At 38.9% G+C, this 27,943-nt stretch overlaps 1 protein-coding gene across 5 annotated transcripts in view; it reads left to right on the top strand.

The window, feature by feature from the left end:
- Positions 1-27,943, top strand: part of SYTL4 (synaptotagmin like 4) — a 69,342-nt gene that overhangs the window by 38,108 nt on the left and 3,291 nt on the right. For 3 of the 5 annotated variants that reach the window (XM_019716675.3, XM_074323544.2, XM_088795302.1), the window contains 15 exons: positions 5,419-5,598; positions 5,851-6,066; positions 6,204-6,313; positions 6,538-6,640; positions 15,560-15,661; positions 16,130-16,205; positions 16,481-16,571; positions 16,687-16,790; positions 17,303-17,401; positions 18,512-18,690; positions 18,900-19,002; positions 19,543-19,704; positions 24,713-24,821; positions 26,613-26,712; positions 27,470-27,678. In XM_019716675.3, coding sequence (XP_019572234.3) covers positions 5,489-5,598; positions 5,851-6,066; positions 6,204-6,313; positions 6,538-6,640; positions 15,560-15,661; positions 16,130-16,205; positions 16,481-16,571; positions 16,687-16,790; positions 17,303-17,401; positions 18,512-18,690; positions 18,900-19,002; positions 19,543-19,704; positions 24,713-24,821; positions 26,613-26,712; positions 27,470-27,678 — 1,873 coding nt within the window. In that variant the 5' untranslated portion in view covers positions 5,419-5,488. The remainder of the gene's footprint in view (positions 1-5,418; positions 5,599-5,850; positions 6,067-6,203; positions 6,314-6,537; positions 6,641-15,559; positions 15,662-16,129; positions 16,206-16,480; positions 16,572-16,686; positions 16,791-17,302; positions 17,402-18,511; positions 18,691-18,899; positions 19,003-19,542; positions 19,705-24,712; positions 24,822-26,612; positions 26,713-27,469; positions 27,679-27,943) is intronic. The other 2 variants (XM_019716673.3, XM_019716677.3) reach the window with 1 other exon arrangement.

The raw sequence follows: 27,943 nt of genomic DNA, 5'->3' as shown, positions 1-27,943 counted from the left end.
TAGTTGTCTCATTTTTTCGTATGCTTTCCTTTTTCTGCTTGCCTTTAAATCTTTTTCTTATTTGTTTTATTCTCCACACTACTGATTCTCCAAGATCCCATCTCAAGTGAACTTGCTAATAACAGGGTTAGAGTTGGAAATCACAGTAACCCATGGTTGAAGGTAGGGCTAGGGGTGGGGTGTGACTTTTCTAAAAGGAGTCACATTTGCAAATGATGGGGGAGAGGAGACAAGGAGATGATGGAGGTCATGGCTAATTGACTCTAAACACATTTTGTTTTTTATAATTGTGAGACAGGATGTCTGATAGGACTGGAGGAATGGGAAGAGGGATTGTGAGATGAATGAGCTCTTAATATTAATATTAAAATTAATATAAGACCCAGTCTTATTTTACTATAATACAAGACTGGGTATAATATAATGTAATATAATATAATATAATATAATATAATATAATATAATATAATATAATATAATACCTGGTCTTACATTAATTTTTGCTCCAAAAGATGCATTAGAGCTGATGGTCCGGCTAGGTCTTATTTTCGGGGAAACACGGTATGTTGATTCTTCCAATCCATGAACAGGGAATGTCTTTCCATTTCTTTGTGTCTTCTCCAATTTTTTTTAAAAAATGTCTTATAGTTTTCAATATATAAGTCTTTCACATCCTTTGTTAAATTTATTCCTAGGTATTTTATTATTTTTGTAGATGTTGCAAAAGGAATTTTTAAATTTCTTTTTCTGAGATTTCATTGTTAGTATATATAGGAATGCAACGGACTTTTGTACATTGATTTTGTAGCCGGCAACTTTACTGTATTTGTTTATTGTTTCTAACAGCTTTTTGGCGGATTCTTTAGGGTTTTCTATATATAGCATCATATCATCTGCAAAAAGTGACAATTTAACTTCTTCATTACCCATTTGGATGCTTTTTATTTCTTTCTCTTGCTTGATTGCTCTGGCTAGGACTTGCAATACTATGTTGAAAAGCAGAGGTGATAGGGGGCAGCCCTGTCGTGTTCCTGAATGTAGAGCAAAGGGCTTCAGTTTTTCACCGTTAATCATGACAGTAGCTGAGGGTTTCTCATATATGGCCTTTATTATGTTAAGGTATCTTCCTTCTATACCCATTTTATGAAGTGTTTTAATTACAAATGGATGTTGTATCTTGTCAAATGCTTTTTCTGCATCAATTGGTATAATCATATGATTTTTGTCCTTTATTTTGTTTATGTGATGTATCACATTGATGGATTTGCACATGTTGAGCCATTCTTGTGCCCCTGGGATGAACCACACTTGGTCATGATGTATAATCTTTTTAATGTATTGTTGCATTTGATTTGCTAGAATTTTGTTTAGGATTTTTGCATCTGTATTCAGCAGAGATATTGGTCTGTAGTTTTCTTTTTTTATGTTATCATTACCAGGTTTTGGTATCAGGCTAATGTTGGCCTCATAAAGTGATTATGGAGTACTGTCTCTTCAATTTTTTAGAATAGATTGAGTAGGATAGGTATTAGATCCTCTTTGATTGGTAGAATTCACTAGTGAAGCTGTCTGGTCCTGGACTTTTGCTTTCGGGAAGGTTTCGGATGACTGATTCAATTTCGTTACTGGTGATCGGGCTGTTTAGATTTTCCAATTCTTCGGGATTCAGCCTAGGAAGCCAATATGTTTCTAAGAACATGTCCATTTCTTCTAGATTGTTGAATTTGGTGACATATTGTCCTGCTTAGTAATCTTGCATGATCCTTTTATTTCTTTGGCATCTGTAGTAGCTTCCCCTCTTTCATTTCTGATTTTGTTTATTTGCGTCTTTTCTCTTTTTATCTCAGTGAGTCTAGCCAATTTTATTAATCTTTTCAAAGAACCAGCTCTTTGTTGCATTAATTTTTTTCTATTGTCTTTTTGTTCTCTATTTCATTTAGTTCTGCTCTGACTTTTATTATTTCCTTCCTTCTGCTGGCTTTGGGTTTCATTTGTTGTTCTTTTTGTAGTTCTTTAAGGTGTAATGTGAGGTTATTTATTTGGGATCTTTCTTGTTTCTTGAAATAGGCCTGTAATGATATACATTTCCCTCTTAAAGCTGTTTTCTCTGCATCCCCAAAATTTTGGTAGGCTGTATTTTCGTTCTCATTTGTTTCTATGTATCTTTTGATCTCTCCTCTAATTTCTTCTTTGACCCGGTCATTCTATAACAGTATGTTGTTTAATCTCCATGTATTTGTGGTATTTCCTGTTTCTTTTTGCAGTTGATATCTGATTTCAAAGCCTTGTGATCAGAGAATATGCTTGGTATGATTTCAATCTTTTTAAATTTGTTGAGTTTGGTTTTATGGCCCAATATATGGTCTATCCTTGAGAATGTTCCATGTTCACTAGAAAAAATGTTAGTCTGATGTTTTAGGATGAAGTACTCTGTATGTATCAATTGTGTCCATTTCATCTAATGTGTCATTTATGGCTGCTATTTCGTTATTTATTTTCTGTTTGGATGATCTGTCCATAGCTGTCAATGATGTATTTAAGTCCCCTAGTATAATTGTGTTTTGGTCAATTTCTCCCTTTAGTTCTGTTAGTAGTTGCTTGGTATATTTCAGTGCTCCCTGATTGGGGGCATAAATATTGATGACTGTTATGTCTTCTTGTTGTATAGTCCCCTTTACCATTATGAAATGTCCATCATTGTCTCTTGTTACCTTTTTTATCCTGAAGTCTGTTTCATCTAATATCAGTATTTGCTTTACTTCTAATCCCATTTCTTCTCTTGTAGCTCTTATCTCTGTCAGGATTGTCACTAGCCAGTCAGTTGTTTGACCTTGATGGGCTTTGTTTACCACAGAGTATTGTCACGATGGAGGATGACTTAGGGTGCACTTTAAAACACACTGTCTCTCAACCATGTGTTTTACGGTTGATTGCACTATGCTCACACCCTACTGACTGCACCGAACAAGTTGAAACTTGTCACACACTGTTACTAAGGTTCAACACACTGCTTTGCATATTGAAGATCCCTGCCTTTCCATTGGATGGCACTCAGCAGCAGCATTCACCGTATTTTATGATTACAACGTAAAGGCATCGTTCACACATTGCTTCTGGTATGGCAATTTCTGTCAAATAGAAACATTACACTATGTTCTCATCCACCTTATTCACCAGATCTGGTACGTTGTGACTTTTGACTCTTCCCCAAAGTCAAAATGATCATGAAAGAAAAGTGTTTTGAATCGATTCAGGACATCGAGACAGCCACAACAGTGCCACTAAAGACACTTACAAAAGACGACTTCCAGAACTGCTTCAGAAAGTGGCAAGAACGATAAGTGTGTTGGAAGTCAGGGGGATTATTTTGAGGGGGATTAATGGCCGTGTGTCTTTTAATATAATGTTTTTTTTAATTTAAACATTCACCATAATGTTTGATCACACCTCGTAGGCTATGTTGGAAATGAGGAACCAGAGAGTGATGGAGGCATACTTAGTAAACCTAGGTTGTCTTTTGTCTGGACTATTACAGTAATCCCCGTTTCATTTAACTTGTTTTCTTTTTTTGATATTTAAAAGTGAGACATATGTGTAAAAAAAATGAGAACTGTATAAAAATTCAAAAGCGAAAGTTGCTCCCTTCTGATTCTACTCCCGAAGAGAAACCAATAAGGGTTTTTGTTGTAGAACTTTTTCTTTGCATATACAAATGTATAGATAAATACTTTACCAAAGAAATCATTCAATATTGTCCTGCAACTACCTTTGTTTTTTTTTTGTTTGTTTGTTGTTGTTTTTTTGTTGTTGTTTTTTTTAACTCAGGGGTGTATTTTCATCCAGATCTACCATATTTTAAATGGCTGCATATTATGCCGTTATATGGAATTATTATTTGGTTTAATGATTCCTCTCTTAAGGAATTTTTTTCTCTTATAAATAATGTTGTAGTAACATTCTTATATATATACCGTTGCACGCATATTTGTGTGAATATCTCTATTAGGCAGATTCTTAGAAGTCGTATTGCTTGGCTAAGGAATATGCATATTTTACAAGTGTTTTGTACTACCAAATTGCACTTCAATCTGTCCTTTCAATTAGTCTTTCATAGTATAGGTAGGGTGATCTCTGTAAAATGAATTTGATCATGTGATTTCCTAACATCAAAAACAAGACAACAACAAAGATGTCTGATGAATTTCTATTATCTATATAATGATTTTTTAAAAATTCTTAATTGTTAAGAGTATTTCAGAATTATATAACATGGCCTGACCTGTCTCTCCTACCATTCTCCCCAACCAACAAACATATACTTTGTTCTACAAGGCAAAATCCACCTCTTCTGTGAAAACTTCCATGTATACAGCTCTCTCTCTTCCCTGTTTATACAAGATAAAATTAGTTACTACCTTCTCTAAGTTCCATAACACTTAATTTATTATCCCACTGATAACACTTAGTACATTGTATTGTATTTATGTGTGTCGGTCTCCCCTACTACTCTGTGAACTTCTCAAAGACCAGAACTGTTTTTCTCATCTTTGTATCCCCAGCACTTTGCACAATGCCTGTCAGAGTGGGTGCTCAAAAAATGTGCATGAAATGAGTGAAAATATTCTTGATGTAGTGTTAGCAATAAGAAGTTTGGGAGATCAAATGGGTGATGGAAATTTTGCAGTGTACCGTATTTCCCCGAAAATAAGACCTAGCCGGACAATCAGCTCTAATGTGTCTTTTGGAGCAAAAATTAATATAAGACCTGGTCTTATTTTAGTATAAGACCCAGTCTATATAATGTAATATAATATAATATAATATAATATAATATAATATAATATAATATAATACCAGGTCTTACATTAATTTTTGCTCCAAAAGACGCATTAGAGCTGATTGTCTGACTAGGTCTTATTTTTGGGGAAGCACGATAGCAGAAAGCTGACTGAATCCTGGGAACATGAAAGCTGGTCTGGAAAGGAAAAATGGGCTTCACCAGGCAGGAGTCCCCATGTGGTTTTCTCCTCTGTTACAGAGACTAGTTGTCTGATCATTTGCATTAATAGACTTGGGACTTGAGAACATTTAATGTATTGAAAATTGGATGATTGAGGATCTGCTTGGTAGAGGGGGAATTTGACTCAGCTGTTCCGTGCTCTTTGCCAACCAAGACGCTTATGCTGAAAGTCCCAACCCTTTCCCAGAGTCATGAATAAGTTTTTCTTCTTGAAAAATGAAAGCCTCTTCATTTTCAGGGTAGGATTCAGATGGGAGTAGGAATGTTAAATAGGTCAGATACTTCTACATTGTCTCTAGCCTGGTTCAAGAGGAAAGTAGCCTATTGAAAGGTGCTAGGGCTGTGGGCCTATACTGGAGTAAGTTATCTGTGTGAAATTAGTTCTTACCTTATTTCAGGCAACTCCGGTAACTCTCCTGGCCTGGTCGCTTCACAGAAAGAAGAATAGAAGAAAAAATAGAATAAGTCATGTCGGAGATCCTTGACCTCTCTTTTCTGTCTGATGTGGAAAGAGATTTGATCCTTAGTGTCCTACAAAGAGACGAGGAGCTCCAGAAAGCAGATGAGAAAAGGATTAGGTAAGAGTCCCAGATAAAACATGGGTTCCCAGGCCTTTGACCAATGATATCCGGACTTTTCCTTGTACCTCTCATCTGAGTTTCAAAGGAACTTGTGTATGAGGTTTACAACTCCTCATTGGGTCAGGTTGGGCTCTGAGGTTGTTGCTTTCACAGAACTGAATAGTCTTACTGTGTCTACCCCACAACCCCTCTTCATCTAACCTATGCAGCTCCCGAATTCACTTGTACTTCTCTTTTGTGTCTTGGCAGGCGATTGAAGAATGAGTTACTGGAGATAAAAAGGAAAGGAGCCAAGAGGGGCAGCCAACACTATAGTGATTGGACCTGTGCCCGGTGCCAGGAGAACCTGGGCCGTTTGACTCCTAAGACCAACACTTGTCGGGGTTGTAATCACCTGGTATGCTGGGACTGCCGTATCCAGGAAAGCAATGGTACCTGGAGGTGCAAAGTGTGCGCCAAGGAGATGTGAGTGTCACCTATGGCTGAGTAGAGAGAGGAAATGAGGCCCTGGCTGTGGTGAGAATTTCTCCCCTGAGCCCTTGCTGGTTGAATGACAAGGGCCATTCTTTATCTATCTGCCATTTTCTTTTATTCCTTCCCAGAGAGCTGAAGAAGGCAACTGGAGACTGGTTTTATGACCAGAAAGTGAATCGCTTTGCTTACCGCACAGGCAGTGAGATAATCAGGATGTCCCTGCGCCGGAAACCTGCAGGTACTGGATCTTTCTGGAGGTGATTCCTTGAAGTATTTTACTTCAGTGATAGAACCTCTGGTGTGGAACCCTTGTGTACTCTTACTGGTGGCATCCTACCTCCATGGGCTCAGCCTGTTTGTGGGAAATAAAGAGATTATATTGCCATCCCTTCTGCAAAGGTGTTGTGTTTCCATTTCCCCCATTGTCACCACCACTCTGCCATGCTTTTGTTTGTCTTGAAGTGAATAAAAGAGAGACAGTGGGACAGTCCCTCCTTCATCAGTCACAGATGGGTGATGTCTGGCCAGGAAGAAAGATCATTCAGGAACAACAGAAGGTGTCCAGGTAAGAACCAAGCAATCATTTAAAGAAATGCTACACATCCCTTTAATTCTATTTTGTTTTACTTTCTTCTGTTTATAAAATAATAGATGTTCATTATAGGAAAATTTGGAAAGTACAGAAAAGAATTAAGAAGGAAGGAAAAAATATTCTTAATCCTACTACCCACATGCAACATTAACATTTTGGCATATTCACTTTATAAGGGCAATTTGAAGACAAATACAAATAACACATACTCATTATTTAAATTTTAGCCAACATAGGAAACAATAAAGAAGGCAACAAATCACCTAAATTCCTAATGCCCCGGTATTCACATTATGTGAAAATTATTTCAGATGTCATTTGTGCATCTATATATATATATATAGAGAGAGAGAGAAAGATGGGTAAATGGATAGATTGAATAAAACTGTAATATAGGACAATAATAAATTAAAAGTATTGTTTAATTTTACTTGAACTTAACAGAATAAAACACTGAAATAAAGTTGAAGAATTGCTAATCTTCAGACAAATGTTTCTTTACCATAAAAGATACTAGTCATTAGCATCCCCCTAAGCTTAAGAAAAAATATCATGAAAACATTGAGCAGTTAGTCATTTTTTTCTAATGTCTTTTTGTTAACAACCTTTTCAACATATAATTCACATACTATACAATTCATCCATTTATGGTTTACAATGCAGTGATTTTTAGTATAGTTACAGAATTGTCTAACTGTTGCCTCAATAGATTTTAGAACTTTTCATCACCTTGAAAAGAAACCCTGAACCCTTTAGTTATCACTCCCCACAACCTATCCTTCCCCATCCCTAAGCAATCACTGATGTACTTTCAATGTCTATATATTTGCCTATTCTGGACATTTCATTTAAATGGAATCACACAATATGTGGTCCTTTGTGACTATCTTGTCTCACTTAATGTAATGTTTTTAAGGTTCATCCATGTGGGTAGCATGTATCAGTACTTTATTCCTTCTCACTGTCAGATAATATTTCCATTATATGTAGATACTACATTTGTTTATCCACTCACCTGTTGGTAGACATTTGGGTTGTTTCCACTTTGGGGCTTTCATGAGTAATGCTGCTATGAATATTCATTACGAGTTTTATGTTTGGACATATGTTTTCATTTCTCTTACGTAGATACATAGGAGTGCAGTTGCTAGGTCAAACATTCGTTTAGTCATTTTTAAAAATCTGCCTGTTTCAATATTAAACATCGTTAGTGGATTGATTCTCTGCTGTGAAAGAGGAGGAGATTAGATTTCTTACACTTCCTCCCAATTCTTTCCCCTACTTCCAATTTTTATTAATCAAATTATTTTTACTTTGTCAGGACTTGCGGCATTTACATTTGGTTATGCTATCGTACATCATCTGCTTGTTTTACCCATGTCTTTAGTTTTAAGTTCATATTTCAAAGAATTGTATGCTTATAACAGGTGTTGTACCCGGGCTTCTCTATATTTCTGAATTCTTTACTTTGATTTATTTCTTAATTGTCTGGATTTTACTATTGAGAAGTTCCTTCAAGAAGGGCTTGCGGGTGCTATTTTTATTTCATTTATGTTAAGAATGTCTGCCTAGTGCCTTTATACTTCAGCGATATGTTGGCTGGATATTATATTCATGGGCCACACTTTCTTTCCCTTAGAAAGTTGTAGACATTAGCCTATTGTCTTCTGCCACTGGATGTAACTGTGAAGAAGTCTGAGGCCAGCGAGCCACTTGTTTTTTGTTTTGTTTTTTCATTTGTAGGTAACTTACTGTGTGTGTGTGTGTGTGTGTGTGTGTGTGTGTGTGTGTGTGTGTGTGTGTGTGTAGTTGCCTGGCAAATTCTTATTGAAGTTTAGTAACTTAACAAGGACATAATCTCAGTGGTGTATCATTTTTCCCTAATATGCGGTGTATACTTGATAAATTCTTTCTTCATTACTGGAAAAAATTTTCTGTACTGTATATTCTGAACTCTTTTTCATTAGTTAAGTTCTCCACCCCAGGGACATTGTATTTCTTTATCCTCCATTTCAGTCCTTTTCTTTTAAAAGCAAAAGAAAAAGAGAAAGATGAAAACAATTAAAACCATGATTAGCCCAGCTCTGTTCTCGGTGTTGTTACTTTGATTTCCATCCATTTTCTTTCTTCCCTTCCTTCCCTTCTTCCCTCCCTCCCTTCTTTTTTGCTCTATCTAATTTTCTTACTTGAATGAATTATCTTGTTTAGGTTTTAACTTGTTCTGTGCTCTCAGTCTTTATTTTCCTTTAGTTATGTTGCTTTATCATCTTCTATTTGAACTCTTGCACTTCATCAAATCTATATTTTTACCAAATACCTGTACAGTGTAAAAGACTCAGAAGAAAGCTACTTATTTTCCTAGGGTTATATTCTTCTCCAGAATGGGTTCTTTGTTCACTCTGCAAGTTGTTTCTATTTCCCCCCCATCCATGGCATATTTATATATCTGTCAGACCATTTCTTTTCATTTTATTCATGTTTAACATAGAGAGTTCTGCCCATATCTTTTGTTTGCTGTGATACAGTGTGTGTAAATTCTTCTTGAGAGGCTTCTCACCTCAACTTGAAACAATTTATCTCTTCCCCACACCCAATTACACTTTAGTTTAAGGATAGACTATTGCTTTCTATATACTTCTTTTTTGTAACCCTATGGGAGGCACAAAAGGCAACATGGGGAGTCCTGGGTTTTGGTGTCCTGAAATTCTCTAAAATGGCCCAGCTCACTCAGTCCAGCTCTGGATGTGTCCTCTAGCTCATACCAGTGCCCTGAGAGGTGACATACCCCAACAGTCTTGTCTGCCTCTGTTGGGGTCCCCCAGGAATACCTGGGGCTACTTGAGTACTTTGTTTTCCTTGACTTATCACAGGACTGCCTACTTACTCACTCAGTCTGCACATCCCCACATTGGAGGAGTTTTGCTGAGCTAAATCTGTCTTCTGATTTCTTAGCCATAATTTTTTAAATTTTATGACTTGAGGCTTTACTTCTTTCTTCATTTGGTTGCTGCTGGTGAATATTTGGCTTTTTTTTTTTTTTTTTTTTTTTTTTTAGATTTTATTGGGGAAGGGGAACAGGACTTTTTTTATTGGGGAACAATGGTCAAATTGTTGTCCTTTCAATCTTAGTTGTGGAGGGTTCTGTTCAGCTTCAAGTTGTTCTTTCAGTCTTAGTTGTGGAGGGCGCAGCTCAGCTCCAGGTCCAGTTGCCGTTGCTAGTTGCAGGGGGCACAGCCCACCATCCCTTGCGGGAGTCGAACCGGCAACCTTGTGGTTGAGAGGACGCACTCCAACCAACTGAGCCATCCGGGAGCTCAGTGGCAGCTCAGCTCAAGGTGCCGTGTTCAATTTTAGTTGCAGGGGGCGCTGCCCACCATCCCTTGCGGGACTCGAGGAATTGAACTGGCAACCTTGTGGTTGAGAGCCCATGCTCCAACCAACAACTGAGCCATCCGGGAGGCAGCTCAGCTCAAGGTGCCGTGTTCAATCTTAGTTGCAGGGGGCGGAGCCCACCATCCCTTGCGGGACTCGAGGAATTGAACTGGCAACCTTGTGGTTGAGAGCCCACTGGCCCATGTGGGAATCAAACCGGCAGCCTTCGGAGTCAGGAGCACGGAGCTCTAACCGCCTGAGCCACCGGGCCGGCCCCAATATTTGGCTTTTTATTTGTGTTTTTTTCTAACTTTCCTTCACGCAAAGGCGAATAACTTTATCACATTTTATATGATGCTGAGAAGAAATATAGAAATACGTAAAGTAAGTAACCACACTGCTTCTGCCCCAAGCAATTATTGTTAATAATTGTTAATAGTTTTGGTGTATGGACTATCAGACTGTCTAAGTGTACATATATGGGTTGGATTCTTAATTTTTTAATTATTTTTTTTTTAAAAAAGAGGGTCATACTCATGCACATTAAGTAAAAAGAAAATAAAAGAGAAAGAACTTTAAAAACTCAATACCACAGATATCCAATAGAAAATGAGCAAAAGAGTTGAACAGATATTTCACCAAAAGATACTACTGTATACCTACTAGAATGGCTAAAATTTAAAAAGACTGACCATACCAGTTGTTGGTGAGGAGGTAGAGCAACTGGAATTCTCATACACTGCTGGCAGAGCACTGGAGCCACTTTGAAAAACAATTTAGTAGTGTCTTAACAAGTTAAGTGTATCCCTACCTTGTGATTCAGCCATTCCATTCCTAGGTATTTACTCAAGAGCAATAAAAGCATATGTCAAAAGGTATTTACTCAAGAGCAATAAAAGCATATGTCCATACAAAGACTTATACATGAATGTTCATAACAGCTTGATTTGTGATAGCCAAAACCTAGAAAGAACCCAAATGTCTATCAACAGGGATAAATTAGGGTTTGTTTATATAGTGAAATACTACTCAGCACTGAAAAGGAAAGGACTACTGATACATGCAACAACATGGATGAATCTCAAAATAATCATGCTGAATGAAAGAAGCCAAACAAAAGGACATATTGTGAAAATTTGTTTATATCAAATTCTAGAAAATGCTAACTTTTAGTGACAGAAAGCTTACAAGGGGCACAAGGAAAGTTAATTGTGGTGATGTTTCACGAGTGTATACATACATCATCAAAACTCATCAAATTGCACACTTAAACATGCAGTTTATGTCAGTTATAACTCAAGGTGTAAAAGGAAAAAATGATAGAAAAACGTAACTTCAATATTTTCCATGTCAGCACCAATGGTCTACCTCATTCTTTTTAATATCTGTAAGGTGTTTCTTTGTATGTATGTACAGCAGGTCCTTGAATAACGTCGTTTCCTTCAGCATCATTTCATTATAATGTTGATAAGAAAAAAATTGATTCCCGGCCAGGGCAACTGTGTGGCATTTGCATGTTCTTCCCATGTCTGTATGGGTTTTCTCTGGGTACTCTGGTTTCCTCCAACATCCCAAACCTGTGCAAGTTAATTGGCGTGTCTAAATGGTCCCAGTGTGAGTGGGTGTGGGGGTGTGTGTGAGTGCGTCTTCAGTCGAAAGGCATCCTGTCCAGGGTGGGTCCCATCTTGTACCCTGAGCTGCCAGGAGAGGCTCTAGCCACCTGCAACCCTGCACTGTGACCCTAATTGGAAAATAATGATCTTACTTGTTTTTATTCATCTTTCTTACATGTATGCATAACTCATGTTTATTTCAGTGTTTAATATTAAAAGTGTTTTGGGTCTTTATTTAGAAGTTTGTTGGTGTTTTTGTGATGAAAATATGCCATAGGAACTTAACTCTTGTTTATATCAATTAGCCTGTCGTAAAATTGGTTTCGTTATACATCGTTTTCACTTAATAGTCAGTTTCCAAGAACCTATCGATGATGTGAAGTGAGGACTTACTATACTGTGATTTTACCCACACAGCCTTGGGTGGGTTATTCATATGTTCTAGGTGATGAGGCCCCCTTTTTCCTTTGTGGATAAGCGTAAGAATGATTTTTATGTCCTGAATCTGATTAACAGATCTGACATCATCAGTCAGAATGTAATTTCTGAAACCTACTGCTTCTGGCTGTATATGACCTCTTACTCATTGGACCCAGACACCTCTTATTTACCCTAAACATGAAAACAGACTAAGTGGCCATAAAATTATGGAGCCTCAGAGATAATCTAATTTAACCCCCTTATTTTTACAGAAAAGAAGGCAGGATAAGTGATTTACCTGAGATGATACAGATACTTAGAGCCCAGGACTCCCATCTCTTAGTTTATTTTTTGCTGCACAGATGTCAAATAATTGCTTTTTTACCCTAGGGTTGATTTGTTATCAGCTCTGGATCTGTACATATTAGTCTTTAGGGGAAAAATACAAGCAGAAAACACTCTCCATGAGCCATTGTTAAACTAGCTCTCTAGAGGAATGGTTCCACTTTGGGTTCTTTATTCTTTGAAGCAAAGGGGGAAAAATTATTCTGAAGTAAAAGTGAAATCAAGCTCCCTGCTGTGTCTTGAACTATAAAGCTAATACATCTCTTAAGAAATGACCTCTGTTTCACCTCTTGCATGACCTATGATTTCAAACACTACTGTCGGTTTTCAGAGAGATCTCAAACATTATCTGATAACTTAGAAAGTTTATTCTTTATTACTGCCTAAGAGATGAATATCTATGATATAGATATTTGTTACTTCAGTCTTTGTTCATTTATTAATTTGTTCATTTGTTAACAAATATCTATGAATGCCAGGCACTGGGTTAGGCAATGGGATACACTGGTGAATACAACAAAGTCCCTTGCTTGGGGAGCTTAAATTTGGGGTTGGGGGACATGTACAGTAAATATTCAAGTAAATATATTGTATATCAGATGTTGATAAGTGCTATGGAGAAAATGAAGTAGACTAAAGAGATAGGGTGTGCCAGGAAAGCAAGTGTGCATATGCTGTTTTATTTAGGATAGCCAGGGAAAATTCTTAATAATAAATTGACGTTTGAGCAAAAAGTGACGCAAATGAGGGAGCAAACCCTGAGAGTATCTGGGGGAAAGCATTTTAGGCAGAGAAAGTGGCAGATATAAAGATCATAAGGTGAGTTTGTGTTTGGCACATTTGAGTAATCTGGAGCTGAGTGAGCAAGGGAGGAGTGGCAGGAGATGAAGACAGAGATGGGGTGAAAAGTAGATCACATAAGACTTTGTTGGCACTTGTAAGGACTCTGACTTTTACTCCAAGTGAGAAGGAGGGCTCTGAGTGACATGATATTTTTCTTTCTTTTATACATTGAGGTAAAATGCACATAATATGAAATTCATCATTTCAACATTTTTAAAGTATACAATTCAGTGGCTTTGAGTACCTTCAGAATGTTGTGCAACCGTCACTACTATCTAATGTCAGAATGTTCTCATCACTCCAAAAAGAAATCCTGTACCCATTAAACAGTCACTCCTCATTTCTCCCAGCCCCTCATATGCTTTCTGTCTCTTTGGATTTGCCTCTTCTGGGTATTTCATATAAATGGGGCCATACAAAATGTGGCCATTTGTGTCTGGCTTCTTTCACTTAGCATAATGTTTTCAAGGTTCATCTATGTTGTGGCATGTATCAGAACTTCATTCCTTTTTATTGTCAGTAATATTTCATCGTATGCATAGACCACATTTCGTTTATTCATTCGTCCATTGGTGGACATTTGGGTTGTTTCTGCCAGTTGACTATTGTGAATACTGCTGCTATGAACATTTGTGTACAAGTTTTTGTGTGGATATATGTTTTCAGTTCTCTTGCCTATATACCTAGGAGTGGGATTGCTGGGTCATGTGGTAATTCAATATTGGATTTATATTTTAAAACTCAATTTGGCTGTTGTTTTGAAGACAGATTGGGGACAAGAGCAGAAGTAGGGAGTTCAATTAGAAGGCTATTACAGTTATCCAGGAGCTAGATGATGGTGATTTGGACCAGAGTAATGGCAATGGGAGGGGGCGAGAACTTGTCAGATTCTAGATATACATTGAAGATAGAGCCAAGGAGATTTGCTCACAGGTTGGATTTGTGTTGTGAGAGAATGAGGGGAGTCAAGGGTGATTCTTAAGATTTTTGACCTGAGAAATGAAAGGAGGGAGTTGCCATTTGATGAAATTCAGGGAAGAGTAGGTTTGGGGGAGGATTAGGCCTTTGGTTTTGGACTTGCTGTGTTTGAGACATCCAAGCAGAGATGTCAAGTAGGCTCTTGGAAATATAAGTCTGGCATTTGAGTGAGAGATAAATTTAGGAGTTATTAGTTTATAGAGAATACGTAAAGCCATGAGACTAGATAAGATCATTTAGGAATAATTCTAGACAGTAAAGAGAAGCAGTCCAAGGAATAAGCCTGGACACAATCCAAAGATTAGAGGTCTAGCAGACGAGGAAGGACCAGTAATGGAGACTGAGAAGGAGCAGACGTGAGGTCAGAGGACCAGGAGAGTTTGGTGTCCTGGAAGCTAAGTGAAATTACTTGAGGTACTTGAGGAAGAATGTTTTTTTTTCTTTTTCTTTCTTTTCTTGCTGCTCTCACAAATTTCTTGAGGTATGGGGCCCAGGAATTGTGTCCTTCCCTTTAGAGATGAGGGCTGCTTTTTTGAATTCCTGAGGTCATCCTTCATTAAGCTGGAAAAGAATTCTTGTCTTCTGAATACTGTCTTCAAAACATACTGCTTATTTATGTATGTATATATGTAGTCAAGAATTCAGTCACCAAATATTTGAGTGCCCACTCTATGCTATTTTCTCTTCTAGGTGTTGGGAACACAGTAGTGAACAAGACATGTGGTTACTGATCTCATGGAACTTAGTCTAATGGAGAAAGACACTAAACAAGTCATTTGTTTAAATTATTGAACAAATTAAATCATTTCTTTAAAAGACATAAGCAAATAATTATATATGTGAGGAAGGTTACTAATCCAGACTTGAAGTGGGGGCGTGGTCAGAGAGATCTGGAGGGATTGACATATAAGGAGAGATCTGAAGAAGGAGTCGATTTAGCCAGATGAAGAAAAATGGCCATTGTGAAAAGGACATCCCAAGCAGAGAAAAGAGGGAAGAGAGAGGGCTATGTCATATTCAAGGAACCGAAAGAACTTCATCTTTCTGGAATGTAAAGTAAAAGGAAAGGTCGAGAATGAAAGATGAGTCTGAAGAGGTGAGCAAGGGTCAAGTCATAAGAGTTTTCTTGGCATGCTAAGGAGTTTGAACTCAATCCCAACAGCAATGGGGAACTGCTGAACAGTTTTTAAAGTATACTCTAAGTATATATTTATCTTAGAAAGATTACTTAGGCTGCCATTGTAAATAGGTTGGCAGGAAGCCTGACTCCCAGCAGGAGAGCCCACTTTCTTTATATCTTGGCTCTTGGGTTTTATTCTAGTATGCCATTTGAAGTGCCCAAGCTGAAAAGTGGAAAGAATGCACTGGAGGCTGAGTGTGAGAGTCTGGATAGCTACACGGCTGACTCGGATAGCACGTCCAGGTGAGATCCCCTGCCCCAGTCCCTGCGCCTCTGCTCGACCTGAGTTCCCATTTTATTCTCTAGCATCAGGATGCAGGGCTCCTGTGCCTTCAGTGTACCCAACTTCTCTCTTCAGCAAGTCACATGAAGTCTTTTCTCTGACCTTGCCACAAGTCTTTCAGTAGCACTTCCTTCTGGAGCATGCAACTTCCACAGGCTGCTGCTACGCCTTGGAGGATTCTTCCTGGACCAGTAGCAACTGGTGCTGCTGTCCTATAGAAATGAGGGTGTGAGTGTTTGTGTTTGTGCACAGTTGCTTATCTGATCATCTGCATTCCTTCAAGGTAAATCTGATGTGATGTTTATCTTCTAGATTTGGTTACTACAATGACCCCAAGCCAGTGGCTCTCCTTCCATAGAGTTCGGGTCCACAGATAGAAGGGGAAGGGGAGGAGGTGATTTTTTTATAACTTCTGTATCTACCTCCAGAAGAGACTCTCTGGATAAATCTGGTCACTTTCCAGAATGGAAGAAGATGTCTGCCCCTAAATCTCAAGTGGGAAAGGTAAACTTTAGTCATTTTTCTCTTTCTGAATTTAAATCAAGAATTCAACTAAACAGATTTTAGTTCAGATTCACTTGGGGGCATTTGCTAAGGTTTTGGTTGAAATGTGAGAAAATAGGTTTTGGACTGCTTCCTAGTATTAAATTAAATCCCTAAGATTAACCTTTCCTTTAAGATTGCTATGTTTTAGTGTAAGTCTGAGCCTTCTTCTTCTTGAGGCTATCCTTCCTTATTCCATCCTCCCACCTACCCAACAGTTCTTTTCCATTTCCTAGGAAACTCAGTCTGGGGGTCAAAATGTGGTATCAGTCGATGAGGGTGACATGATATTCAAGAAGAACACCAGAAAGATCCTCAGGCCTTCAGGTAGCTGTTTTCCCATTATAGCCTTTTGAGATTGAAGTTCTGAATGCGCTTGACGGGTTCTTGGTATGGAGAAGAGTAGGTCTCTTTTGATTTGGGTTTTTGGTCTTCCACTCAGAATACACCAAATCTGTGATTGACCTTCGCCCGGAAGATGTGGGGCATGAAAGTGGATCCTTGGGAGACAGAAGCAAATCTGTCCCAGGCCTCAGCGTGGATATGGTAAGTACTCTTGCATTTCACTTGGTCATTATGTGAAATTTTATATATTTAGACTTGACTTTAGTACCTGATACTCTCAACCAACATGTTTAGTTCTTTAGGAAAAGGCAACATGAATCTTGATTCCCCCACATTTCTAAAGTAAATCTGGTTGCTGAATCGCTTAAACAAAAAGATTGTCTTCACTGTCTCTTATGTTCTAATACATTGCTTGATATACAGTTGGGGGCTCAAATAAATTCTTATTTTGATTAAAATGTAAAGGGATGGGGGGTTGGGGCAGTCAAATGGGAAAGAGATATTCTTATCTTATTCTTTGGTGTTTGAGAAAGATGGTTGGAATGTAGTTTGGAAGCCTGAAATGCAGGAACATAAAAATAAGGATATGTGAGGACACATGTACATGACACCACAGAGCTTAGCAACCATTATGGCTCCTACTACAGGAAGGATATTAGTCTTTGAACTTTTTCTTATTTTTATTAACTCTGAAGCTCTATTTATTGTTCCAGGAAGAGGAAGAGGAGGAAGAAGAAGAAGACATTGACCACCTGGTGAAGTTGCATCGCCAAAAGCTAGCCAGAAGCAGCTTGCGAAGCGGCTCTTCCATGGTAAGTTCTATTAGTTCTGTGGCTATAGACACGTTGGGGTACCAGGAAGGAAGGAAGTGCCTCCCTGGAGCAGAGTCAGTAGCTGGGGAAATCATCCTACTCACTCCTTCCAGGTCAATGAGATGCATTTGTTTCTATCCTCACTTTAGATTGTAGTTGCTTAGTGCACAGCTAGGTGACTTCCTCAGCCTCTGCCCTAGAGAGTCTAATTAGGGCCAGAGATGTGCTTTCTCAGTTTTGTGAACAGTAACCCGTGACTTCTTCCCTAAAGAGTTATCCAGGCCATGAAGTGAACAAGATCCAGATTTCTTCATCAGAGCCCTCCCCAAATCTCACATTCAAGGGCAGTGAGTGGCATGTGAAGGGCCCTAGCAGGGTTAATTGGCGTCAGGGTATGATTAGGGAGCAGCAGTACTAATCAGAATCATGAAGTTAAAGGGACACTTAAGAATCAAGGCCTAGTTATGTCATAAGTATGATGATTGATGTTTAGGGGTAACAAGAGTCAGGAAGCAGGGTGATTAGAGTTTGTTCCCACCCACACACACAGGAAGAGAATGACAGGCTTGTAGAGCTGATTACTACCCAAGAGGAAGATGTCTTTTTACCTCTGGTGGGGTATCCCCCCTCCCAGTTCTGACCCATTTACTTCTCTCTGTAGGTCTTGATAGGGATAAGGTGGATAAAAGAAACCCACAGATAATCAAGGCACCTTGTTTTAATTAGTAACGGTCCCCTTCTAGCCAGTGTTTTAGCATATATAACATATACCAAAAATGGACTTAGGTCCGTCTTACCTCTACACCTTGCTCACCTTCTGGGGCAGGTGAAAATTAACAATAAAATGTGTCAAAGGAGGGAAAGAGGAGAAGCTGAAAGCCTGGGTGATCCATGAGCTGATTTATTACACTGAACAATTGGGAGTGTGCTACTAGCTTTCTCTTGTACTCTGTACTCTGGGTACAAACTTGTTGTCAGGACTGGCTTGTTGTAGGGGCTTTTGAAACTTTTGTTTTGTTCAGTGACTATGGCTTCATCATGAGGAAAGATGTGAACAATGTGGGCAGGGGAGTATGCCCTTGCCAGATGTTTGTGGGTCTTTATCTTCAGAGTACAATTGGCAGCATGATGAGCATCTATAGTGAAGCTGGCGATTTTGGGAACATCTTTGTGACTGGCAAGATTGCCTTTTCCCTGAAGTATGAGCAGCAAACACAGACTCTGGTCATCCACGTGAAGGAGTGCCACGAGCTGGCCTATGCCGATGAAGTCAAGAAGCGCTCTAATCCGTGAGTGTTCCTGGAACCTGACTCATGCTCTGAGATGAGAGCTTAGACCCTGGCATCTATCTGGGCACACTTGAACCGAGAATGGCATGTCTAAGAGGGCTCAATGTGACATTTTCATTTCGTCATGGCTTATATATATGGAAAGCAGGGAAGTGAAGAATGGGTTGAGAGAAGACAGTGAATTACTCAGTACTCTCCTTGGTTTCTAGATATGTGAAGACTTATCTTCTGCCTGACAAGTCCCGGCAAGGAAAAAGAAAAACCAGCATCAAGCGGGACACCATCAATCCACTATATGATGAGATCTTCAGTGTAAGTATCTAAAACCCTGAAGGAAGGAGAACTTGTTCTCTGTCATGTGCGCTAAGCTATAGCTATTCCTCGGCTATGTAGCTGGTTGACATGGTTTTGAGTGGCCATGTCTGTGTCTGAGGATATACTATAGGCATGTGTTCATATCCTGACCACCCAGAGAACAAAGGTGATCGGGCTGTCTTGTTGTGAAGTTGGAGATACACGTGGCCACAAATCTCAGTTTAAAAAGTCATTTGGGGTCAGGAGTACCCATCCCATGGCACCTTTGTTTTTGTTTTGCGGGGTGGGGGTAGTGTTCCAGTGTTCTCTCACCCACTCAAGGAAAAATTAATTTCCAGGTCCTCCCATGGAATAGGGTAGGATTTTGTGAAATGGGGTAGGTGGAGGCTTTGAATGAACAAACTCAAAGTGCTGAGGGACTAGAGTAATTTGATATTTAGGACTATGCACTTTGGATATGGTTGCTCAGATCTTGGAATAATCTTTATTGAGGAATTGTCAATAATTAGTTATCTGGGCTTCTCTTTTCTTTCACAGTATGAGATCCCAGAATCTCTCCTGGCCCAGAGGACGTTGCAGTTCTCGGTTTGGCATCACGGTCGTTTTGGCAGAAACACTTTCCTTGGAGAGGCAGAGGTCCAGATGGATTCCTGGAAGCTTGATAAGAAACTGGATCATTGCCTCACTTTGCATGGAAAGGTAGTCAACAACTCACATAGTTTGGATCTGAGGTAGAATTGTTCGCAGTGACCTCTGCTGGTATATGTTGGTAGCGTCTTTAAATGTAGTCTTCTGTAGAGTTCTAGCGCACCCTGCTGGGGTTGCTGAGTTTGACAGTAATCTCGTATGCATTTGTATGTCAAGTGTGAGTAATCTCTTCTGCCTATGCCAGGCAAAAGATAAAGCCATAGTTTTCCTTTGAACAGTATTTCATATATGTGCCAAGCTTTGCCTCCGAACCTTCCAGAGTCTGGGCAAATTCTAACATCCTAACTTGCACCTCTTCTCCAAGCTAACCTTTTGGAGCTAACCTAATCTTCACTCCTTTTCCAAGCTAACCTTTTCACTAAAGAAGTGGGAAGTGAAGCAATTCATGGAGTTCCAATTTCTGTGCTCTTGGTCACACAAGCCAGGGAAATGGGAATGGCACCTCAGGTGAGAGTGTATCAGTGTGCATAATAGTGCCTGGGATCTGAGTGCAGACCTGGATTTAAATCCTGGCAAATAACAGGAAAAATCACCCAATTTATAAAATAATTTAGGTAAGGCACCTAACTTCCATGAGCCTTAGTTTCTTCATCTATAAAATGGAGATAATACTATTCCTCTTTTGCAGGATTGTATGCAAAGTACAAATCAGTACCTGGCACATAATGGACATTGAATAGGTTACTATCGTTCTGGTTAAGATGAGGTTGCCAAAACAGACTTCTTGATTATCAGAATTGTTCAATGGCAAGGTTCTTCTGTGAAAAAGTTTTCACACTAGCATTTTTATTTTTAATTTTTTAAAATTTATTTAAATTAAAAAAGACACAACTTATGTATTGACATAAAACATATTTATACTAGCATTTTTAAATGCTATAAATAGTATGGTGCATAAAATATCTTTGAAAAGATAGACAAGATACTAGTAGTAGTGGCTGCCTCTAGGAAGAGAGACTGATGTGGGAGGGCGATTTAGTTTTTTTCTCTATATGCCCTTTTGTAACATTTGAACTTTTCTATACGCACACACACACACACACACACACACACATATGCACCAGGGGTGCCAAAAAATGTGTACAAGTGGACACTTTGGTCAACGTTGCTCAAGCAGTAGTTCACCATATTCAGAAGTGTCTGGACACTGATGGTAACCACTTTGAGCACCTCTTGTAATTGCAGAAGTCAAACGTGACTTGTATTCATCTTTTGTTATTGGCATATATTGAGTATTACAATTTTAATACAGCTTTCCTTTCTTAAAATGTGTATACTTTTTTGGCACCAAATATATATATATATATATATATATATATATATATATATATATATATTTATATTTATATTTATATTTATATTTATATTTATATTTATATTTATATATATATATAAAATATATACATATGTATAGTTTATTAAGAAAATTAAGAACAAAAGGATTTATATGTACATGGTTCAAAATGAAAACAACATAGACATGTATAAGAAGAAAAGTAGGTTCCATTCCCTAGAAAGAACCACTGTTATCAACTACTTGGATATCTTTATAGAAATTTTCTATTTAGCAGCACAGATGTACACATATGGATTTATATTTTTTCCTTTTTACACAAATGGGCTCATACAAACCTCATTTGTGTGTGTGTGTCTCGATTTTTTTATTTAACAATTTATCATTTATTATGGACATTTTTCTGTGCCATCACTTACAGATCTATCTCATTTTAGTTGCTGTATAGTATTCTTTCATGTACCTATATTATAATTTATTTACCATTTCCCCACTGATGGGCATTTAAATTGTTTGCTTGCTTTTTATTTTTTTTGCTGTTAAACCTATGCTATAATATAGCTTGGTCTTCTTTTGTGAATGTAAACTATAGGAGAAATTTCTGGTGGTTGAATTCCTGAGTCAAAGGAAATGTGCATCCAATATTTTGATAGCTACTGCCCTCCAAAAAACAGTAACAGCATTAAATCTGTCCCTTTAAGTACTAATAAAAACAGGAAAGCAATTATCACAAACTGTAGCGTATTATTAGAAATTTAGAATTTCTTAAGCATTTGGCATGCAAGTCATTTTCTCAAGGGCCTACAGTTGATATTGGAAATGTTAGTGTAAATCATCACGAACTAATGCCAATAAAAATGTCTTACATCAAATGAAAAAGCTGCATCAAAATAGATGTATTTTCTCTTTGTAATTATTTTGAGCCAGAATAAAAATATGCTACTGAAACACGTAACGCCAATTTCCATCTAAGGCTAAACTCTAATTCTTAAGGGTCCACTGAAGTTCACAATCTAGAAGTTAAAATTTTGTAGACATTTGATAAACAACACAAAGACCACTTCAGTATTACATATCTATTTTAACTTAAAACATTCTACATTTATTGTCTCTGATTTTTCTTTTTTTGCCCAGTAGTCCATTTGCCTCCCAGTCAGTTTTCTCCTCCTGGCATCTAGCTCCCCATTCTTTTTTAAAAAAATTGAAATGATTGGGGTAACATTGGTTAATAACATTATATAAATTTCAGGTATATAACTTTATAATACAACATCTCTATACTCTATTGTGTGCTTACCACCTGAAGCCTAGTCTCCTTCCATCACCTTGTATTTGATCCCCTTTATCTTCTTTGTCCTCCCCCCACCCCCTTCCTCTCTGCTGACCACCATTACCTCCCTATTCTTTTCTATCTGTCCCATACACTAAACTTGTACATTCTGGGTATGTGGTACATTTTTTCAAACCCGTGGGGATTATGCCATCCTGGTATTGATATGTTCAGTAGTGAGGACCTAGTTTAAAGGAGCCCCAGTGAACACAGGCAGGTGATCGGGCACCTCTAGCCTATACTAGCTCATATTCTGGATACAAAGCATAAAGAACAGAGCCATGCCGAGAGAGCCAATAGAGGGACACAGTTCTGCCACCCACAGCCAAAGATGATTGGCCACTTACTGCTCATCCCAGACGTTCATTCATTCACTTTTGCATTCATTCAGTAAATGTTTGTGGAGCACCTGCTATGTGCCAGGTACTTTGCTGTCAGGCATACTAAGTAAGATGAACAAAAATAGGCTTGATTTGCATCTTCCTGGCATTTAGCTTCTAGTGGTAGAGATAATTATTAATCAAAAGTAACATAAATAAATGTAAATAAATAAATGTAAAGTTAAATGTAAATAAGTGTAAAGTTAACAATTGTGGCATATTGAAATCCTTGTAACAGAATTCCACCTAGCTCTCAAATCTTTGTAAGCTCTATTTTAAAAAATACTTTTTTAAATGTAATGGCTCTGTGCGATGTCAGAGGGATAGTGGATAGGGGGAGGGGGGTTCACACAGTGTGAGGGATATAAATGATAAACGTCTAAGTTTTACTTTGTCTTGTGCACCTGAAACTAATAAAAAATAAATAAATAAACATGCCACATAGAAAAAAAAAAAGACACTATAGACATATACAGAGTAAAAACTGAAAGCCCTCTTTCCTTTCCCCATTTCACTCCCCTCCTTAGAAAGAAACAAGTGTTCAGTTAGTCTGTATCCTTATAGATTTTTCTATGCAGTGTAGTATAGTGGTTGAACGCATGGACTCTGGAACCAGTCTGTCTGAATTTGAATCCTGCCTCTGCCAATTACTAACTGTGTGACCTTGGGCAAGTTACTTAACCTCTCTGTTCCTCTGTTCCATAATCTGTTAAATGGGGATAATAGTATCTATCTCATAGGGACTATCTTGTGGATTAAACAAAATGATATACTTATAACAGTGCCTGGCACAAATTAAGTACTATTTAAGTGATAATGATGATAATCATTTGCATAAATGCATATTCACATATGCAAATATGTGTATATTTTAATATACGAGGTCGGACACTTCAGTTCACGAACTTATCCTAGAAAAAGTGCTACATACCTCATTGTTGAATATTACTATGGTCACCTTCGAAGTACTCCCCTTGGGAAACTATGCACTGATGCCAGTGCCTAGTCCACCCTTCAAAGCAATTTTGGAACTCTTTTTCTGGAATGGCCATCAGAGCTGTCGTCGTATTATCCTTGATGTCCTGAGTGTCATCAAAATGTCTTCCTTTCAATATTTCCTGTATCTTTGGGTAAGGAAAGAAGTCACTGGGGGCCAGATCTCGTGAGTAGGCAGGGTGTTCCAATACAGTTATTTGTTTACTGGCTAAAAACTCCCTCACAGACAGTGCCCTGTGAGCTGGTGCATTGTTGTGATGCAAGAGCCATGAATTGTTGGCAAAAAGTTCAGGTCGTCTAACTTTTCCATGCAGCCTTTTCAGCACTTCCAAATAGTAAACTTGGTTAACTGTTTGCCCAATTGGTACAAACGCATAGTGAATAATCCCTCTGATATCAAAAGAAGTTAGCAACATCATTGCAACAAGTTCGCGAACTTAATTGTCAGACCTCGTAAGTGGGATACTTTTTCTGTCTTGCTTTGGCGACCTAACAGTACATCTTGGCTATCTTTCCATGTCAGCATGTATAGTCACTGCATCCTTTTGATGACTGCATACCATATGCCATATGAAGGCATTAAAATCACTCATTTAATCTTTTCTAGGTCAATTGACATGTAGGTTGTTTCCACTTTTTGGCAATTACAATGCTGGTAGCAAGATCCTTTACCATGGTGTCAGTCCCCTGTGAGTTTGTGTGGCAACCGTGCTGGAAGACCTTTGAGGGTATTTGGAATCTAATAGCTATATACCCAAGTAGCAAAATAGTGGGCATTGCAGAAGACTTTTTGTTGGTTCTTCTGCATCTCCTTCTGAAGAAACTGCCTTAGAAAACTGTGGCTGCCATGGCCTAGGGACCCTGGATTGTATTCATAAGGAGAAGGATCCTCATTGCTGTGAAGCTGTTGTTGAGGGTAATCGTAGAATCTCCTCAGCAAGAGGCCCCCACAACTCCTGAGAAACCCAGCTTGACCTGTTGGGTCTCCCTGTGTTTCAGATCAGTGCTGAGTCCCCGACTGGCTTGCTATCACACAAAGGCGAGTTGGTGGTTTCATTGAAATACATCCCAGCCTCCAAACTCCCTGTTGGAGGTGACCGGAAAAAGAGTGAGTTTTTTGGGGGGCCCTGGATTTAGCCCTTATTTTCTGCACAGGATCTGTGTGAGGTGGTGCTGGCTAGTGGGTAGCACTGTTGGAGAGACCAGATTGAGATGAGCCTGGGATCATCTTGTAGGGAAGTGTCCTTTGCTTACTAAGGAGGCCTTTTTTGCATTTTTCAACCAGAAGGGAATGCCGTAGGGTTGCATTCCATTATTTGAAGCCATTAAACATGACTTGGTCTTGGTCCAGCTGTGGCAGGCTACTAAGAGGGCAGAATAGAATAGAAACTTTGGGGCTGAGAAAAAGTGGTTGGATGGGGTGGCGAAGTATGAGGGGCAGGAAGTTGAAGGCTGAGGAAAAGTAAATCAACGTGCCAGGCACTGTAGTAGAGACTCTGGGTATGTAGATGAATAAGAGATGACATTTATCATCCCTTGAGGAGCTTCATTTAGCAAGAAAGACAGTCATATGCTAAAAGAACACAGATACAGCAGTGATGAATTATGTCTGGTTACATTTGGGAGAGCACTGAAGAGGAAGTAATGATGAAACTGGACTTAAGACTTTACCAGGCAAAAAGGAAGAGGATGGTGTGAGAAAAGCATTTCCAGGAGAGGTGATAGCATGAGCAAAGGTTTTAAAAAAGTATGATAAATGTGGGATGTGTGTGAGTGTGAGGGAGTGAACTTATTTTGGTGGGGCTGGAGTTATGGTATGTAGATGTGAGAGTGGGACTGGAATTGTTCATGAGGCTGGAGCCTTACTGAAAAGGGCCTTGAATGTAATGGTAAGGAGTTGAACTTGATCCATTGGCAATGGGAAGCCAATGTTCTTAAAAAGATACCTGCAGCAAGGTCTAACTATAGGATGTGGGGAATCAATGACATCCCCGAGGAGGTTGTGCAGAATGACTAGAGAAGAGAGGCAAGGATAGAGCTATAGGGAACAGCAATGATATAAAGAATGAAAAGAGGAAGAAAAGCCAGTGAGCTAGAGTATTATCAGGAGAGAGCTTGAAGAAGGGAGCGGGGGTTGTCAACAATATTGACATACTACTGAAAAGTCAGGCCCACTGAGGGACATGGCTCATGGGTGGTAGATTACATTCTCAGTGGATTAGATGAAGCAGAAACCAAATTTCACTAGAAACTAGGCTGAGAAGTAGAGGTGTTGAGTGTGGACTCTTTTTTGGAGGATAATTGATGGTGAAAGAAAGGAGACACATGGAAAATAGCTTGAAAATGAGATAAGAATGAAGGGGGATTTTGTCTTTAAAATATTTTTTTTAAGGAGAGATGAGATTAGCATATATTTAGACTGAGAGGATGGCACCAGTGGAGAACAGATATTAAAAATGAGAGGTGGGGGTTGAAATTGATGATGTCTGATGTGAAGTGAGGATGAGATCAAGAACACAAGTGGAGGAGTCCTTCTCTTTTTCTGATTCATTCAACAAATATTAGACAACTTTATTTCTCTAAGCCTCAATTTTCTCTCTACAAAACGAGGACGATAATAGTATATATCTCATAGGATTGTTTAGAGAATTAAACGCTTAACGTAGAATTGGGCACATAGCTAGTTTTCAATAAGCATTTATTGCTGTTGTTATTAATTTAGCACCTATTGCTTACTGTCAGGTACTGTGCTAGGTACTGAGAATCCAAGTCAGGTGTGGTCCAGTTATTATTGAGCTTGCTGCCTTCAGGAGCAAGGAAAGGAAGTACTGTGTAGATATACCTCGAGCGAAATCTGGAGGTATAGGGGCTCACTTGCTATGGCTGACATCCCTTACAGGTAAAGGTGGGGAAGGGGGAGAGCTCCAAGTGTGGATCAAAGAAGCCAGGAACCTGACGGCTGCCAAATCAGGAGGGACCTCAGACAGCTTTGTCAAGGGGTGAGTCCCTGGACCAGCACCAAACTAACCAGTTTCAGGAAAAGAGAGCTAAGAGACAAACCCAATTTAACCTTTGTCTGTGAATATTATCCTTGTGTGTCCTACCACCTCCAGCAACCAACTTTGTTCCTGAAATTGGATAATGGCAAAACCTCCACTACCATGTTTACACTGGTCTGAGCTCAGTTTGGACTGGGATGTGGTGCTCATTGCCAAAGAGGAGGGTGGTGGACAGATCGGTCTGACTTTTGCTTTATTATTGACTTATGCTCTTGATTGATCTTGAATAAAAATCGGTTCCCTGATTGTCAAGATTTGGGAACTCATGACTTTGTTCCCCGCAATATTTAAGCAATGCCAGCTTTCCCCAAATTACAGATCATCACACTGACTTAAGTTCTCTAACAAATCATGTTCAGCTGTGTCATCATTACTACCATTGGTTTTATTTAAAGAGGACCTTGCCCAATAGAAATGGAACCAAATACTTAAAACCCATTTTTGGTCGAGTAGAAATAACAGCTCACTAATAACATTATGTTAATTTGCTCTCCAGGTTGAATGAATTGTATCAGGTGAATGATGTAGTAGAGGTAGCAGGAACTCTGCTTCAGCAGATTCAAGGGCAGGAGTGTGTGTACTAGGATCCAAGTGTTGACTCACTGTCCTGGGGTAGGCCTGTGGCAGGGGAAAGGGGAATTTAGATAGACACTGCCAGCTTTGAGTGCGTTGTTGATTACTCCCTGCCCTCTGCCAGATACCTCCTTCCCATGAGGAACAAGGCCAATAAGCGTAAAACTCCTGTGATGAAGAAGACCCTGAATCCCCACTACAACCATACATTTGTCTACAATGGAGTGAGGCTGGAAGATCTACAACACATGTGCCTGGAACTGACTGTGTGGGACCGGGAGCCCCTGGCCAGCAATGACTTCCTGGGAGGGGTCAGGCTGGGGGTTGGCACTGGTGAGAGCCTCTCCCCTTTCCTTACTGTCTTTCTTAAAGGCCTCTTGTATTTGACTCCTAATATACCCACGCCCTTCCCTACAGAGCCTCTCTATGACAGGAGTTGTCTTCTTTCCTTTGAGTTAACATTCCACCAATATTTACTGAGCGCCTACTATGTACAGGCCTAGAGGAAGACTGAGCTCATGCACTGTTATGTGTACAGATAAATGTGACCCTGGTTGTCAGGAACACCATCATCCTCCCACCAAAACAATCTGAAAAC

The sequence above is a fragment of the Rhinolophus sinicus genome, chromosome 18 (genome assembly GCF_057876585.1).
Source record: "Rhinolophus sinicus isolate RSI-liver-muscle chromosome 18, RSI-T2T, whole genome shotgun sequence".
Classification (NCBI taxonomy): Eukaryota; Metazoa; Chordata; class Mammalia; order Chiroptera; family Rhinolophidae; genus Rhinolophus; species Rhinolophus sinicus.
The sequence above is the reverse complement of the archived record's forward strand: the minus strand, read 5'-3'. Positions and strand labels throughout refer to the sequence as shown.